Here is a 15,974-nt window from a genome sequence, read left to right as displayed (position 1 = left end):
AAGGGAAGGGAAGGGAAGGGAAGGGAAGGGAAGGGAAGGGAAGGGAAGGGAAGGGAAGGGAACGGATATTTATACCACTTATCATGGTACTTTTCTGCTATTTTATCTCCTACCATTTTCCAAGTGTTTTTTCAAACACCTCATAAGCACACTTCTAGTTTAGTGTTTGCACAAGCCCACTGTTCGTGAAGCCAACACTCAAAATCACACTATTTGGCTGCAGTCCCTGCTTCTTTGGGAAAGTTATTAATCATGTAGCAACATATAATCATTTGTCATAGCAAATCTATTTTTTTAAGCTTAATTTTTCTTCAGTGAAATACCACTAAAGCTTTGCTGGAATAGTTCATTGAGGCCCAAAACACCCTTGTCCTAGACCCATCTGCTTCTTCAAAAATATTTGAGTTGCTACAGCAGTGTCAGTGATAACTCAAACTATTAGAGGATCTTCATGACATCTTAAATGCAAATATGTCTTAGAATGCATAATTAGGGTGGTTACATACACAAATATTGACATATATGGCACATGGATTTTTGCACATAGATCTGAATCTTCTGCTTTTCAACTATTACTCAGAATACACAGGGTGGATTCAGTAATTGCAATTTTAATGGCGTATTATTAACATCACCCTTTGACTTCTGAAAATAATAAAAAACACAAAATGTTTTAAATTTAGCTATAGGGGTTAGGAAATGAGATTGCTTTGGGTATTGAGAAACCAAAGCAACCCAGGGATAAACCAGATTCTCAGTTAAAACAGCATAAGGCTGCAAAAAACCCACTGCTGCAGACGGAATAACACAAGTGTGACTCTCTTTCAGACACAATTTCGTATAATGCATACAGAACATGAGCTTCTTTTTAGCCATATAATCACACGCATTTTGCTTTTAAAAACAGAACTTTTTTCATCCAAGGTTAGTTTTTTTTCCCTTGGCAAAACTGAAATATTTGCTTTGAAAAATATTTATTTATTTTCAGAAACACTTAGGGTTTTTTTAAAAAAGACCTTTTTGTTGGACAATACCTGAGAACAAAGGTTTTCAATCAACTGCAGATGAAAATAGATGCCTAGCTGTGGTAAGCCCAGGGCACCAGTAAAAATCAGCAGAGGGGGAGGTATTTTTGACTATGAACCCATTAGCACAAACTCCATCCTGTACTAAAATGGTGACATGACTAAAGAATTAGTTTACTTTTGAGAAGTTCTGTATGTGGACAGAATAAACTGAAAAATGTATGTGAGTCAAGAAGTCAAAAAATTCAATTAAAGTATGAACAAATACGTTTGAGTAACATTTTGGGTTAATCCTTGCCTGTCAGTTGGACTAAGCGTCCACAGCATTTCCAAAGGACTCATGAATTTTGCTTTTAATGCTCAATATTTGGCTAAACACATCACTGGAACTCACTACAAGTCCATTTACTGGAGTAGTAGATATATAAGTAACCCCAGAATCATTTTAATCATCACTTCCAAGAAAGGAAAAAAATGTTTTAGACAAATGCCACAATAAAATATGATCAAAAATCCCTATGCTGCTCTTTGTGCATATAGGCATATTGTTTCTTGTTACTTTGGAAAAAAAAATAAAATTACATCAGACATGGAAATTCTTGTCCTAATGCCAAAAACCTCCCACTAAAACTATGGAACTCTTGTTTGATGAGGTATTGCATGAAAAATCCAAGATTTTGGTTGAAAGTTAGAAATTAATGTTTCTTATGCAATCTTTGAGCTAATGCTCGGTATCAAAAAGTTAATGAAGTGCAGCAGAGGTAATACCAAAGCATGGAAGATAAGATCCCTCCTGACCAGGAATAAAATTCCAACTACATTTCTCCTCCTCAGAAAGCAGAGAGTTTTCACACTGAATTCTCCTCATTTAAGCAAAAATAGTAACACACCACTGGTCAGAAAAGTCCTAATTCAATGAGCAGTTAAAAAAAAAAAAAAGACTTACTCCATAGAAAAAGATCAATAACTTCAGTGGCATGTTCCCAAAGGAAACAGAAAACATGCAGCAAATACTTTGCACGCATTCTCACTTGTGCCAGGAAAAAATCCACAAGTATCCTGAAAGACACTACGGGGTATTTTGTATATCATTGATTAAATTTATCACCTAACCACTTCCAAAAAGAGGGAGATAGAAAAAGACTGGCTGGATTAGCAAGGATCAATTCAATCAGTAAATCTTAAAAGGTGAGAAGAACAACTGCAAAAAAAAAAAAAAAAGACCAATGAAAACTACATACTCAGAAAGTTACAGTCTGGATACACTCAGAAAACTTTGGTGCAGAAAACCACTTTCCTAAAAAAAAAATTAATTCATATTGCATCACCATGTAAAAGACAGCTCATCTTTTCTGCATTAGGAATTCTTAAGGCTTTCTCCACGTGCAAACAAAACTTCTAAAAGGATTCCTGTTCCTTAAAACAAAAGTATGAAAAACCACATTGTACCTATGACTAAAAATCCTTCATTTCTCTCATGAATAAACAAAGAGCTATAAGAAAGCAAGAAATGTGTAATCCCTATGTCTAAATCTGAGATGTTTCCTTGGATACAGTGCAAAAACAGCAGGGAATGTGTAGGCATCCTCTGAACAGTGTTTAATATGAGGGCACTGTTCCTTGGAGGTCTAGAAAGGAATGTGGAAAAAGAAATTATCGTTCTATAATAAGACTTCAGGAAGAGCCAGAAATAGTGGCCTGAAGATCACTTGTTAATTCAGTCTTAGCTTCTTGTGAAACAGAAGTATCAAGTTTCAGCTCTGTTGGATATGGGGCTGGGTTTTTGGTTTTGTTTTTTTTTTTTCATTTTCCTTTGTTTTGGAAAAAGGAGAAGTGTGCAAAAAGCTTGAATTTATTACAATTACCTGTTTATTAGATCTTGCTTTCATACAGGGCATCATTGCTGTTGTATTTTAAGTATGATTTATATGAGATGGTGTACAACCTATTTTAAAAAGCCCTCCACGCACTGGTGAAAAACAAGTGTTCTAATATAGAAAAACTCCTACTGGTTGAATTAATCAATGGTTCTACTAGTTTGGGTTGAAGGTGTGACTCAAATGTGTTCTAAAGAAAAATAATTGTAATCATAAATAATCATAAAAAAATAATGATCCAGGAGCATCAAAAATGTTATGAAGACATTCTGATACCTACTATCCTCACATCCCCACAGCAATTCTGCCCTCAATCACCTCATTGGAATTACTATGGTGTAATTACCCTTGGGAGGATGATATCAGAATCTGGCCATCTTAGCTGGAGTTTAACACTTCAGTTGCTTGAGACACAACAAGGGGAATGTGCCTGTCCCTGTGACAGGTTTTGTGAGTAACATAGAGAGTCTGGTCATTCAGGACATGAAAATTACTTCAATGCCTGTCGGACACTGACAAACCTGTTTCGTTTGAAAATTAGAGTTAATAAGGAGACAAGCCCAGCCCTCCATTAAACAAATAGGAGATTTTATGTTTTAAAAGACGGGAAATTGGCTCAGCCCACAAGGCCACTCTTACTATTGCTTCAACATCCCACGAGAAATGAATTCAGGTCAGCCTACAGCATCTTTCCTCACGGTAAACCTTGATTTGAAGTAGGTTCTGTGAATAAACAATAGCCTTTCAGTAGCACATGCTCTTCATTTGAGGAAAAAACAAATGGTGATTTCAGCAAGTAAAACACCAAGTCTCCTCTCCTTCAGCAGAAGTCTCTCTAACACTGTAATTAATGCTTGTACTTTTTGAAAAGTACACCAATAATTGCACCTAGCCCATATGTGTACACCACAAAGTATGATATCCAGATAGATTATTTTCCATAGGGCATACATAAAATAACTTAAGAGAGAACAATGTGGGTACAGGTGCAGACAGATCCATGCTCCAAGCTTTTGAGTTGTCTCTATTGGACATGAGGAGCTGTCTGGAAATGGCATTTTGAGCCACACTTCTCCTGTCCCTTCACATCCTCATCTGCTCTAGTCATCCCAACACCCTCAGCCCCCAGGACAGAGCCAGAGTCTCTCCTCCCAGCATGGTACCAGTGCATTCCCACTCTCTCACACACATCCCCCTCAGAAGTGAGCAAAATGAAGGCTGAAAAAAGGGGACGTGGTTATTCTTTATGACTGAACAGAGAAACAAAAGTACCAAGGGATAAGTGTCAGGAAGAAAAAAGACCTATTCAAGCTAAAGACAATGCTGGCAAGAATAAACACGGGTATAAACTGGCCAAGAAGCAATTCAGGCTAGATGTTAGAATCAGGCTTAAAGAGATCCATGACGGTCTTTGACAGTCCTCCAGAAGGAACTGTGAAGACAACAGGATTAAAAGAATTTTAAGGCAAGGCCTAAGATGGACCTGAAAAGACTCAATTCTACCTTCTTTGTTAAGGTTTATAACTATGACTCATTACCATTCTACATTTCATTCAAATTTCACATGCCCTCTCACATTGCTAAGGCAGAAATATGCATGTCAGAGAATTACATGTCGAAATACAAAGGTTTGTAACCTCTTTCCATAAAATTTCACATCTACAAAGCACAAGTTCCTGCAATTTAATTCTCTTCAAAGCTGGAAGGGACAAGAAACCAGAGAGAGCTGATGTGAGTCCCAGGGTTCAATAAGCACTTTGAAACACATTTCCCTAAGTAAAGACTTTTAAATGTCTCCAAAAAATGCAGGTGTGCAAATTACTCCTGATACAGATGGGAGTTATGTTTCCAGCATCCCCTCAACCACTGTTAAACAACACCCCCACGAGCATTTTTCAGCTCATAAAAGCTTTATGAGCTGAAAAGTTCCTTCAGGTTTGGGTTTGGGTATTTTTTTTTCTTTTTTTCCAGCTGCTAATCTAATACCTTCCAGCACCAGCATCAGTCCTCACCACTAGAACACATGGAGCTATGAGGATACAACAGGGCACAAGTTGGCAAGTTTTGCATCCTCGCAGTGAAAGACTAACTTCTCTGTCACCTCTGATGACATGGAAAGCTGTTCAGGTGGTAACACCTCAGAGTGCGGGGGATATTTTTCTTTCTCACTTCCACAATATGGTCATAATCCCAAGGGAATAGCCTCCAGTTCCACCCAAGCAGATGAAAGTCCCAAGCTCCTTCCATTATGAAACATGTCCTTTTTGTGGCATAAAAAGAGACGTTTCCCCATGTACAAATATATTTTCCCCATTAATTGAAACACCTGCCCATGTGCCACAGGCTGTCAGAGAAAACACATCTTATTACCCTCATTAATTTGTGCACCTGTCTTACACTTGACCACATGGAATTGCAAGGATTGATTGTACAATACATTTCCTCAGTGAAAACTGCTGTGTTCTTACACAAATAAGCAGCTTAATCTATTCAGCTGTGTGTTCTTTCTTATCAGCACTTGAAGGCATTTTCCAGAATTTAAGCTAATGAGCTTGACCTTCCACCAGGACTCCAAATTACTTCTGTTTCCAGGGTATTTATTTTTTTAATCTAAAAGTAACTGAAATTTCCTTTATGAAAGTTTTAATTGATTGCAAGGATACATTTTGAAGGCCAGGAGTATAGCTATTTACCTCTTGGATAAGGAAAGTAGTCCTCTAGGAGAAACTCTTTCTGGTCTAATAAATGTAAGGGCTTAATATGCTAAAGAAATGAAAATATTTAATATCAAGTTTCAGTTCTATATTGTGCACTTCATACTAAGGAGGATATGTGTCTAAGACAGACTAATATCCTTGCCACCATATTTAAATCAATTTAACCCAGTCAACATTCAACAACTATCCAGTGCAGCTTGAGTCTACAGCAATAATGAGGAATAATATATCCCCCACATTCCATACATCCATAACACATTCCATACATCAGTAGCACATTCCAGCCAAAAACTTCAAAGTGCCTCAGCAAAGTTGGTGCCAGTTTAGGGAGGGTTTGAGAATGAGAAGAAAGGCACAAAAAAAAATCCTTCTTACTTCTCCCTCTACCTGTGCATGGCCACAGATGGACTCACCTGAGCCAGTGCTGCTCCCCCACACTCCACAGGAGGTAGGACACACACCAAGAGCAAAGGGGCCCCTGTTCTCCATCGGACACACTCTGTCCTGCTTGCTGGAAACTGCTAAAATTGTCTGCAACCCTCAAAAATCCACCCATTTACTGAGACCCTTCGCTCCCACGTGGAATATAAAACACTGCTCCTGACTAAGAAAGCCTAATAGCACCTCCATGAAGCACTTAAATATTATTATGCCTGAGCTACAGATGGCAAATGGAGCTGCAGAGAGCAATATTCAGCTGTGCTGGTGTAACAGCAAGTTTTTGCTGTAATTGAGTGACACGGCTGATAGGAAACAAACCGCGGTGCTGAATTTCTGCTCTGCCATGAAATTGTTCCTCCGGGCAAAAGTTCCTCCTGGCAAGGAGGGGAAGAAAGAGGGGGGAAATTAATCTCATAAATGGTTCCAGCACTTGTGCATACACAGAAATGAAATTATTATATTAATTTATATGCAATACCATCTATACTGCAAACCTCTCATTATTCCTATTTGAAATAGTTGTTTTTTGAAGGGCTTTGGAAAGCAAGCTATGTTTTCTCAGGAGGCACTTTTGGACTCTTGACTCAAAGATCAAGAAGACCTTTGCATATAACATTCACTAATTAATTTTAAGAATGCTATATTACCTTGAAACACGACAAAGGAGGAAAAACCTTTGTTTTATGAGAGAGATGTAAGGATGAAAACTGTATTTCTAGTTCTCATCCAGCTGAGAATAAAAAGCCAGAGGTACAGTTTATGTAGTTCCTTATGAATGAGGACCAATTCTCAAATAAAGAGTGATGGAATATGAAGTTAGACCATGTCCTAGTGAAAAGCATATATAGTAATATTTGCCAAATTTGCTCCTCTTCACCACCTCTTCACCACTTCCTATACACATTTTCTTCAGCACAAAGAAAAGTTTATGGACTGAGGAACAATGAAGTGAAAATGAGCTTGACAGGATTTTTCAGATGCAGTCTTTCATTTCTGTAGAAACAAAAGAAAACACCAGTCCAAATTCTCGAACAGAATAAATCTTTGGCCTCTCTGACTTAAGTTGTGGTAAGTAAGTAGGTATAGGGTGTCTTTTCTTTGTGGAAACATAAGTGGTGGAATTCTCACTGATGGGGTCTGAAAACAGAAAAATAAAGAAAACTTCACTTTAACCTTGCACTGGATACAGGAAGCTCCCTATGTTTAAAGAGAACACAAATAGTGCCATATTGAGACTTTAATAATGTTTCAAGAAAATAAGGGGTTTTTTCTATGCTCACAGACTAAATAATTTTTAAAGGTAGATTGTTTAAGGATGTATAATTTAGGTCTGCTTAAAAAGATGCTGACACAGAAGCACATATGTAGATGGGAAATGTATACACAGTTTTGAAAGTTTGTGAAGATGAAGAAAACAAATCCTGGAGAAAGTTTCACCTGATCACCCAAGGAAAAGCAAGAGTAGTTATGAAGAGGATTTAAGTATTGATCCACTGTCCCTTAGATAATCCAGTTTGAACTAAATCCTGATTTAATGAATCACAGTACACACATAATTCTGGAAAAAAAAAATGCGTAAAATAAGACTGTCCTTGATGTATCTGCATCCACATCCACATCCTTCCAAATTATCCTCCTTCTCTCCATCTCCTTGGAATATGCAGCTGCCCAGTACAACCCACTCTCCCTTTTACAATAAACCATAGTATAGCTAAAAAATCTAACAGGAAAAACACTACACAGTGCAACTATTCATTTTTAAGTCAAGTTAATCAAATTTCCATGGGTACAAAAGTATTTATCATGTGGCTTAACTCTAGTCTTCAGAAGTTCCCCTTCTGGTCTGACTTACAGGACTTGTCTCACTTCAAGACACTGATAACACATAAAGCTTCAGAAAAAATAATAATATACCACAGAAACAAAAGGAGTGTTTAAATGTTAAGACAACAGAACTATCATTTTCTGAAATAGAAGGTTGTTGATATAATTTGTGCAGATTTACAACTTGTAAATATAAAGTGGGATAAAAAGCATCAAGTGAATAAAGATACAAAACCACTGCATGAAAAGTCCAGCCAGGATATGGCATATCTCAAGGGAACCACTGCTGATTTTTAATTTCTGAATGGAACTTTACCAAGCCCAAACCTGACAAAATCATCCAAGACTCCCATAAATTATGGATTCTGCTGGATGAGTTCTTTAGAGAACCAGTTAGAAAACAGTTTCTTACATAACCATTCAAAAGCAGTGCATGTGATTAAGGTATATAAGACATAGGATCCATTTTTACTGTCTTCCTTCCTTTAAAAAAAAATATTATGCAGCTATAAAATAATTAAACAGAATAAAACATTTAACCTAACAACATTCTGTGCTTTGTCCTGCTTGTCAGTTCTTTTATATTTCATTTTAAAAAATAAGGTTTTACCAAGACATCTTTAAATAGTAGTCAGTTAACAGGCTTCTTTATTGTGAAATTGCATAGCCTTCAGCTATTGCATTATGGAGATATATTCAACATAAAACCCAGCAGTTCATTACTACTTTAGAAGTTTCTGTTCTGGATACCCATGGAATTGAAGCTACATACACATGTACAGAACCATCAGCCAAAAAATGAGGCAGAATTAAAAATTATGTCAATTTGCATTACATATTCTCTAAAACCGATTTTAAAAAATACCATGATATGATATAAAAACATGAAAAAAACCCCCTTTCCCCAAATCACAGGAGGCAGTAGAGTGCTTTAACCATTTTTTAGCTGACTCCACTGTACATGGCATTGTTAATTGCTACAGACTAATGGAATGTTAAAATAATCTGGCACTTTGTTTAGGACTAGTAATGCATGGAATGGAAACCGTGAAATTAAAATGCTTGTTTCACAGATAGCTGAAGTTAACTCAGTGACTTGACAATGTTAAATAAGAAAACTAGACTATAGCCATCATGACTTTTAAGAGAAAATACCAGAGTTTCATATTCATTCTTACATAGAAATTAATCTTACTGCAAAGCAAATGTAATATACATTTGTGAAGGCTTTTTATTGGATAGGAAAATAGACCTACCAATATTCAGTAAGCTGCTGTCTAGATAAAACTGGTACTTTGCATCCTTCAGTGATCCAAGCAACATCTCCAATATATCCTAAAGGACACCTCTTTGTTATGACAAACTGTCCATTCTGGTGGACTGCAGGTCTAAAAGGCAAAATCTTACCTGTGTCATTGCCTGTGATTTGAATAACATACATTCTTATGTCATTGTCAGGGTGTGAAGTAGAAGGAGACACCTCACGATGTTGCAAAGCCTCTGTGGCCTCCTCCACCCTGGGTGGTGCTGTTGGCCGTACCACTGCCGTGGCTGTGGATGCTGTGAAATATTCCTTGTCGATCTCCGGCTCTGACGTCTTTCCTGTCAGATCCTCAGCAGCAGTGGCTTTACTGGGAGAAACAGACTCATCAATGATGATGATGTCATGGCTCGTTACCTCCTCTTCTTCCTCAGGGATGATACGAGGGGTCTTTTGAGTGACTAAATGTTTGGATGCCGATGTGGGCTGAGTTTTGTCTACAGCACTAGTGGAACGTGTTACACCGGTGAGGATTGTAGCCTTATCTGTTGCAGTAGCTGCAAATACTGGCTTGATTTCTTCAGGTTCCTCAGTCATTCCTGAACCTTCTGTGGTTTGGCTTGGAGAAGCTCCCAAGGTCAGATGAGTGATGCTTTCCACAGTGGAATGGCCTGTCAGCACTGTATGAGGGGGCAACACAGGTTCCCAGGTCACTGCATCCCTGTCTACTTCCCTGCTGGGAGTTCCTTGGCTTTCCTGGGCACCAGCTGTCATGGGCATTAGCTCAGTGACCTTCTGCTCTTCATCAGTAGCAGTTTCAGCTTTTGGAGACACTGTGAGGTGCAAGGTCCTGGTGCTGGTTTCATCAGGTCCCAGAACTCCTCCATGGTCTGTGAACTCCACTGCAGGCACTGGTACTTCTGTTTCTGGGTATGTCTCATCGCAGGCTGAACCTGTCTCATCCTGCTTCTCATTAACAGGTGTTGGAGATGATTCAGATCCTGGTGCTGTCCTTTGTTCATGTGGTTGGACAGATGTCCCAGATAAGGTTGACTCTCTGGCAGTTCCTGGCTCATCTTGATCTTTTGTGGAGGGTTCCTCTGGGAACACCTCCCTGTGTTTTGCAGTTGTTTCTGATGCTTCTGTATGAAAGATACCATCAAAAGGAGTCTGATCAGTAACTGGCATATCTCTAATGACCTCACTCTCTACAGTAACTGGAACTAGGGAAGCATCATGTTCTTTCCATGGGATTGCAGTATCTACCTCTGTTACATCTGTAAATACAATAGTTCCATTTGTCCCTGATGTTTCATCTCCTTCATGCTCAGTTACCCCTACAGTGGTGGCCATAGCACTTGGCCATACGTTTGAGGAGCTAAAGGACCCTACTGTTGCACTACTTTCTTCCACTGGTATTTTGGATACTGTGGTCATTTCCAAATCCAAAGAGCTGCTTATGTGGGAGACACCTGTAGTATGTCTACTCTGACCAAAATCAGTTGATACCACTTCTTCATCATTCGTGGTCTCCCCTGGCTCCATGCTTGTCTCAGTTTCATCTGTAACTGCTGAAATTGGAGCTCCTGGGTGCACTGTATATTCTGCAGTCTGCCCTGAAAATGCTGTAGGCTCCATTCCAGAGACACCCTCCTCTGTAACTAACTCAAGGATTCCCTCAGTGTGAGATGACTCCTCTGTTATATACCCCTGATATTCATCTGTTGGCAGCCATGTTTCAGGAGCTGGAGGAGCCTGTGTGAATTTCTCCCTTACAGAACATCCCTCAGACTCTGCTGCAGCACAGGGAGGGATGATGGTTGTGGCAAGAGGGGTCTTAATGTCCGTTGTTCTCGTTTCTGGCTCCTTTGTTTTTCCCTGCTCCTCTGAAAAGGCTGATGCTTCCATCTGCTGAGATGAAGAGATAACAAATTTGCTTTCTCCCAGGCTTGGTGGGGGATCAGTGCTTCCTGAGGCAGCCTCACATTCTGTTTGACCAACACATGATACAGAAAAGGATACAGGTGTCCCAGGTGACAGGGTAGGCTGCACATCTCTCAGGTCCTCTCTGCTTCCTTGGGCTGATGCCTCACTATCAAATGCCATTGCAGAACTAAATTTAACAAGTGGTGTTGACCCACTTGCTGAAGAAAATTGTCCAGTGGTTACTGCATGTTCATCTAAGAGTGTCTCTGATGCAGCAGACTGTTCTGATTCTGGGACACTACCTGTAGCCATGCCAGAAACTCTGTCAGGCACAACGGTGTATGTGCTCTCACTGCCCTCCCCCTCTGCAGTAATATCATACTGATCAGTGAGCAAAGCTTTAGGGATTACAACAGTTGTAAGTTTCTTGTCAGATTTTGCCTCCATTGACTTTTTGGTGGGTTCTTGTGTTGAGTGGGCACCATGATACACATTCTCTTTTGTTAGTGAAAGTGAAGTCCCTGACCTGGGAGACTCTTTCCGGGAAGTCAGTAACAAGCTATCTGTAGCTGTCATCACAGGGCCCACTTCTATTTGCTCAGTTTGATTATCAACATCATGTTTTTGTGCGTCTCCTGTGTCAGCATCTTCCCAAAAACCAGTAGAACTCTTATCTACAGCTGTGCTATCCTGAAAAATTACAGAGGTCAAGAAAGCGTCCTCAATGCTTTCAGACCTACCTTGTTCCTCAGGCAGTTCTGCTTCAGAGTAAGTGTGGTCCAGTTCCAAAGCTGCAGATGTGCTCTCTGTTAGCTTGGGGAAAACATATTCAGTCCTTCCCAGTGTATAGTAAGTGCTTATTTCGCCATCTGTGACAGTCTGAGGTAGAAGGGTGGTTAACTGAATGTTCTCCATAAGCACCTCCATCTCCCTTTTTTCTTCAGCCAGTTCAGTAGTCATTTCTGTGTCTTCCTCACTCTCAGGGGTTGTTTCCTCCCAGTCAGGGGCCTCTGTCTGGGTGTCAGGCACTTCAGTAATCGGAGTCTCAAAGACAGGAGGTTTAAAGGTAACTTCAGCAAGTAGCGATTTCACGCTGTCAGTTTTCAGAGATGTCACGGGCTCAAAAGTCGTAGGCTGTGTTGTGACTTTTTTACCTTAAAAAAGAGGGGGGGGAAAGAGTTAAGGAATCATTCAATCAGAACACAAATGACTGTTACATTAATTCAGTTTGAGCATTCCCAACAAAAACTAAATACCACACTGAGAAATAAGTGTAAAGGTAAAAGGCTTTAGATAGTTGTTAAGAGCTTTGAATGACACACAATAACACAATATTAAGGTGCAGAACATCTAACTCAAAGTCAGATGAAGTGAGAAGAGTAGCAGTATTCTCCATATTTTTTTACTTATGTAATTACTTCTGGAAGTCCTTGTGCTACATGAGTACCCATCAGAGAGCTCAATGCTGATCTGGGAATATAAAACCTTATTTCATGATATCACGGATGAGTAGACCTGCAAACCTCTGGGTTTTCTTCAAAGTTTGCTGCAGCATCCAACCTAAATGCATAAAGGGACTGAAAAATTGCTTTAGTTTATTTTCAGCACATAATTACAAATTGCAAAAAGGAAACCTCACTGGAGTGAGAGAGTGGCTAATCAGTAGGATCAAGCATGCCACCAAAAAAGTACTGCATTTAAATTCTGCTGAGAGAAATTTGTTATGGGGAAAGGTGAGAATGGTAAACCAGCCATTAAAATCATAAACTTAATACTATAATGATGTTGATCTTTGGAAAACACTTCAAAGATCTGAAGTGTTCTGAAACTACTCCTCACACAGAAATGCTTCTATGGGAGTGCTGGACATGAAAAGGCAGAGTGTTGAACCCTCTGGATGGTGGCCAGAGTAAGGGGTTAGCTGTCCTAGACCCACAGGAGACACAAAGGAAGGTCCTTCAGTGAACCAAATTGAGATGTTTTAAAGAATCTTGTTGCCTTGCTCCTTGTCCACTCCTTCTATCCCAGATTTCCATTACTATCTGAGAAGGAAATGTGTGCCAGCACTGCGAGGCCTGTCAGCAGATTTTAAATTCCTGAAAAAGGTAAGTCTGTGCTCTGAAAACAGGTTTTACTTAGGAAAAGCCCAGGGTTGGAACATCTTCCCTTCTGCCAGTCTTCCAGATCAGGAATCTTCAGAGGGGCAATAGGAGCATTCAGGTGGAAGAAGTGAATGTCTTAAATAAGTGCTGTTAATTGCTAAGTGACTAAGAGCCAAAAGCCTTATAAGGATTCAAATAAAGAGTAAAATATAGTCTCTAAATCACACTAAGCATATGAAGAATGTTTTAAACAGGTCATGTGTATGAGGACTCACTGCTTACCAGACAGACACAACTACACTGCAGCTTCTTGAAAAACAAAATATTGCTCAGCTTCTAAGGGAGCAAAGAACTCTATTCCAGTCACAGGCAGAAATCAGAATAATTCCACTGTTTTACAATTTATACTCGAGCATAAGGAGCATGTATGCACAAATCAGTTCTTTTCACACACCCATGACTCATTAAGTGTCCCATTGACAGCTGTAGATATGAATTCCACGAATGTAAGTCAGAGTCACACAAATATTTGTTTAGTTTCATGCACCAAGCTTTGAAAATGTCACCTTTGCAAGAGACCTGCTTGATTTACCCTAGAGTAGAAAGGCTTGCCAGGGAAAAAAGAGTTGATATTTCAACTTTTATGCATGAGAAGTGAAAGTGAAAAGGAAATTATAAGGGTAGGAAAATATGACATTGCTATGTTTAGAAGTGGTGGCGGTCTTTGCCAGCAGAAAGGAGAATGGATTATTATCCCTACTATATGTTAAATCTTGTTGTGGTTTTACAAAGAAGACTTAGCTACTTACATAGAGAGATTTATTTTTTTCCCCAGTAAATAAAAACATTCAGCTGAGCAAAAAGAAGTAAAACTGTTGAAATCCCACCAAGCAAAAGCACAGCCTTAAGACAAGAGATTTTTGTGTTTTGGGGTTCTACCGCCTCAAGTGGATCTTTGTTGTTTTCAATGCCAATGTGATTCAAGTATAAGATGGCACTTCCAAGAATCAAGAAATCCTTGCAATTTTTCCCCCCTCTCTGCTTGTGTGAGCCTGATTTAAACCACACAAGTTTTATTTCACAGCTGGGGAGGAAAGGGTGTGCACAAATGCTGTATGCTACTGTAGCTCTTAAAATTTCTACCAAAGAATTCACCAATTTTTTTTTCTTTAACAGCTATTTTTTTATGGTAAAATAGAAAGGAAACAGCCCAGTCTCAAACTCTCTCTTGTAATCATGGGATCAGTTTCCTTAATGCAGATGGAATTGGTTTTGCAGCCAACACAAACGCTCATTCAGACCCCAGTTGCCATACTCTAAGTGACTATCAAGTTCACTGTTTGAAGGAATATGAAAATGTAATACCCTCTCACAAAGTTAGAAAATGAGGGCATGGGAACAGACTTTAAAACCTGCAGAAAAAAAAAGGTAACTTTATTTCATCACTGCTGGGAAGTTGTGTATACTTACTCACAGCCACTTATGTTGCTTCCAAATTTCCAAGAAATGCTTGGAAGTCCCAAAAGTTCACATATTTATGCCTGAGATGCAGTTTTTTATTGTTCATGACTCATATCTGCCAATTATTTAACAAAATAGGTGTATATTTATTATGCAAACCTGAAAAAACACTGAGTGTATTTTATTTGCTTATATTAAGAAATGAATAAATAAATATTAGATTTATATAGTAGTAAGAGGCAAGCCCACATTTGCTAAGAGATTATCAATAAACAGCCAAATTTTCTCCCATGGAAACTGTGTGCAGTTCAGCTCTGGTTAAAATCAACTACAGGACCTCTAAAATCACTTTGTCATAAACATGATATGTAAGTTTTTTTCATAGAGGTTTGCAAACTTATTTGAGTGGATAAAAAAAAATTGTGCTGCTTCAATATGAAATCTGTCAGTGTTATATTTTTTTCTGTGGGAAAAGAAAAACAAAACAAAGAGGAGGTTGCTTTTTTAATAAGCAACATGAGTTTGAACGCTGTCTGCTCCATCCAGATGTTTTGCATTACTGTGCTCATTGCCACATGCGTGCAATGTGCTATCTCCTTTGTCCTCCTCCTGATTCAAGACATGAGGCAGATTTTCCTAATAAATTTCATGAACATATTAGCAGCAAGAAAGCAAATTATCTCACCAACAGCTGCTCATATCAAAGACTGTCTTTTCTTTCTTTTTTTTAATCGAGTCCTTTTATACTGAACAACTTGCATGAAGATGATTTTGGAAGGACTATATGACTTTGCAGAGATACTACATTTTTTCTCTGCATTTATTTATTTTATGCTTTTATTGTATAGAATTTTCTTCCTCTGTTGTTTAAATAAGGATTCAAAATAATGAGTCAATATTAAAACAATATTTTTTCAAGGAAATCAAGCTGCACAACTTTAGACAGGGTTTTACTTCGCAATTACCAAGTAAGGATTTTAATATGTTCTGTGCTGTTTAATAATAATTTCAAGATATATAGGTGTACTTTCTGGAGGAGTAATGCTTATCTTTAAGACTATAAATATATTATGATTTATATATGTGCTTTTTCAACATTACCAATTCTAAAAAATCTTTACTCATATACTTAACTTGAACCACTTGAGCAGTTTTTCTGCACTCAGAAATATTGTTTGCATGTTTACATTCAGGTATGTTCCTAAAAACCTGGCAGAAGAATATAGACCCCATAGACAAAGATTGCTCTGAGTCATTGTCAACAGCCAAAACAACAAAAATTGTTTTAAGTGGGAATAAAGCATGAAAGTAGTGAATTCTTCATGTGAATTATAGACAAA

General features: G+C 38.5%; 1 protein-coding gene across 3 annotated transcripts in view; it reads right to left on the bottom strand.

The window, feature by feature from the left end:
- VCAN (versican) overlaps positions 1 to 15,974 on the bottom strand; it is a 95,805-nt gene that overhangs the window by 38,330 nt on the left and 41,501 nt on the right. Inside the window, exons 7-8 of one of the 3 annotated variants that reach the window (XM_017806276.1) lie at positions 11,812 to 12,225; positions 9,292 to 10,287 (exon numbers count right to left, since the gene is read on the bottom strand). In XM_017806276.1, coding sequence (XP_017661765.1) covers positions 9,292 to 10,287; positions 11,812 to 12,225 — 1,410 coding nt within the window. Of the gene's footprint in view, positions 1 to 9,291; positions 12,226 to 15,974 lie in introns of all 3 variants that reach the window. The other 2 variants (XM_017806275.1, XM_017806277.1) reach the window with 2 other exon arrangements.

This window comes from Lepidothrix coronata, unplaced genomic scaffold (assembly GCF_001604755.1).
Source record: "Lepidothrix coronata isolate B3197 unplaced genomic scaffold, Lepidothrix_coronata-1.0 Scaffold14, whole genome shotgun sequence".
Lineage (NCBI taxonomy): Eukaryota > Metazoa > Chordata > Aves > Passeriformes > Pipridae > Lepidothrix > Lepidothrix coronata.
This window is presented reverse-complemented; position numbering and strand designations above follow the sequence as displayed.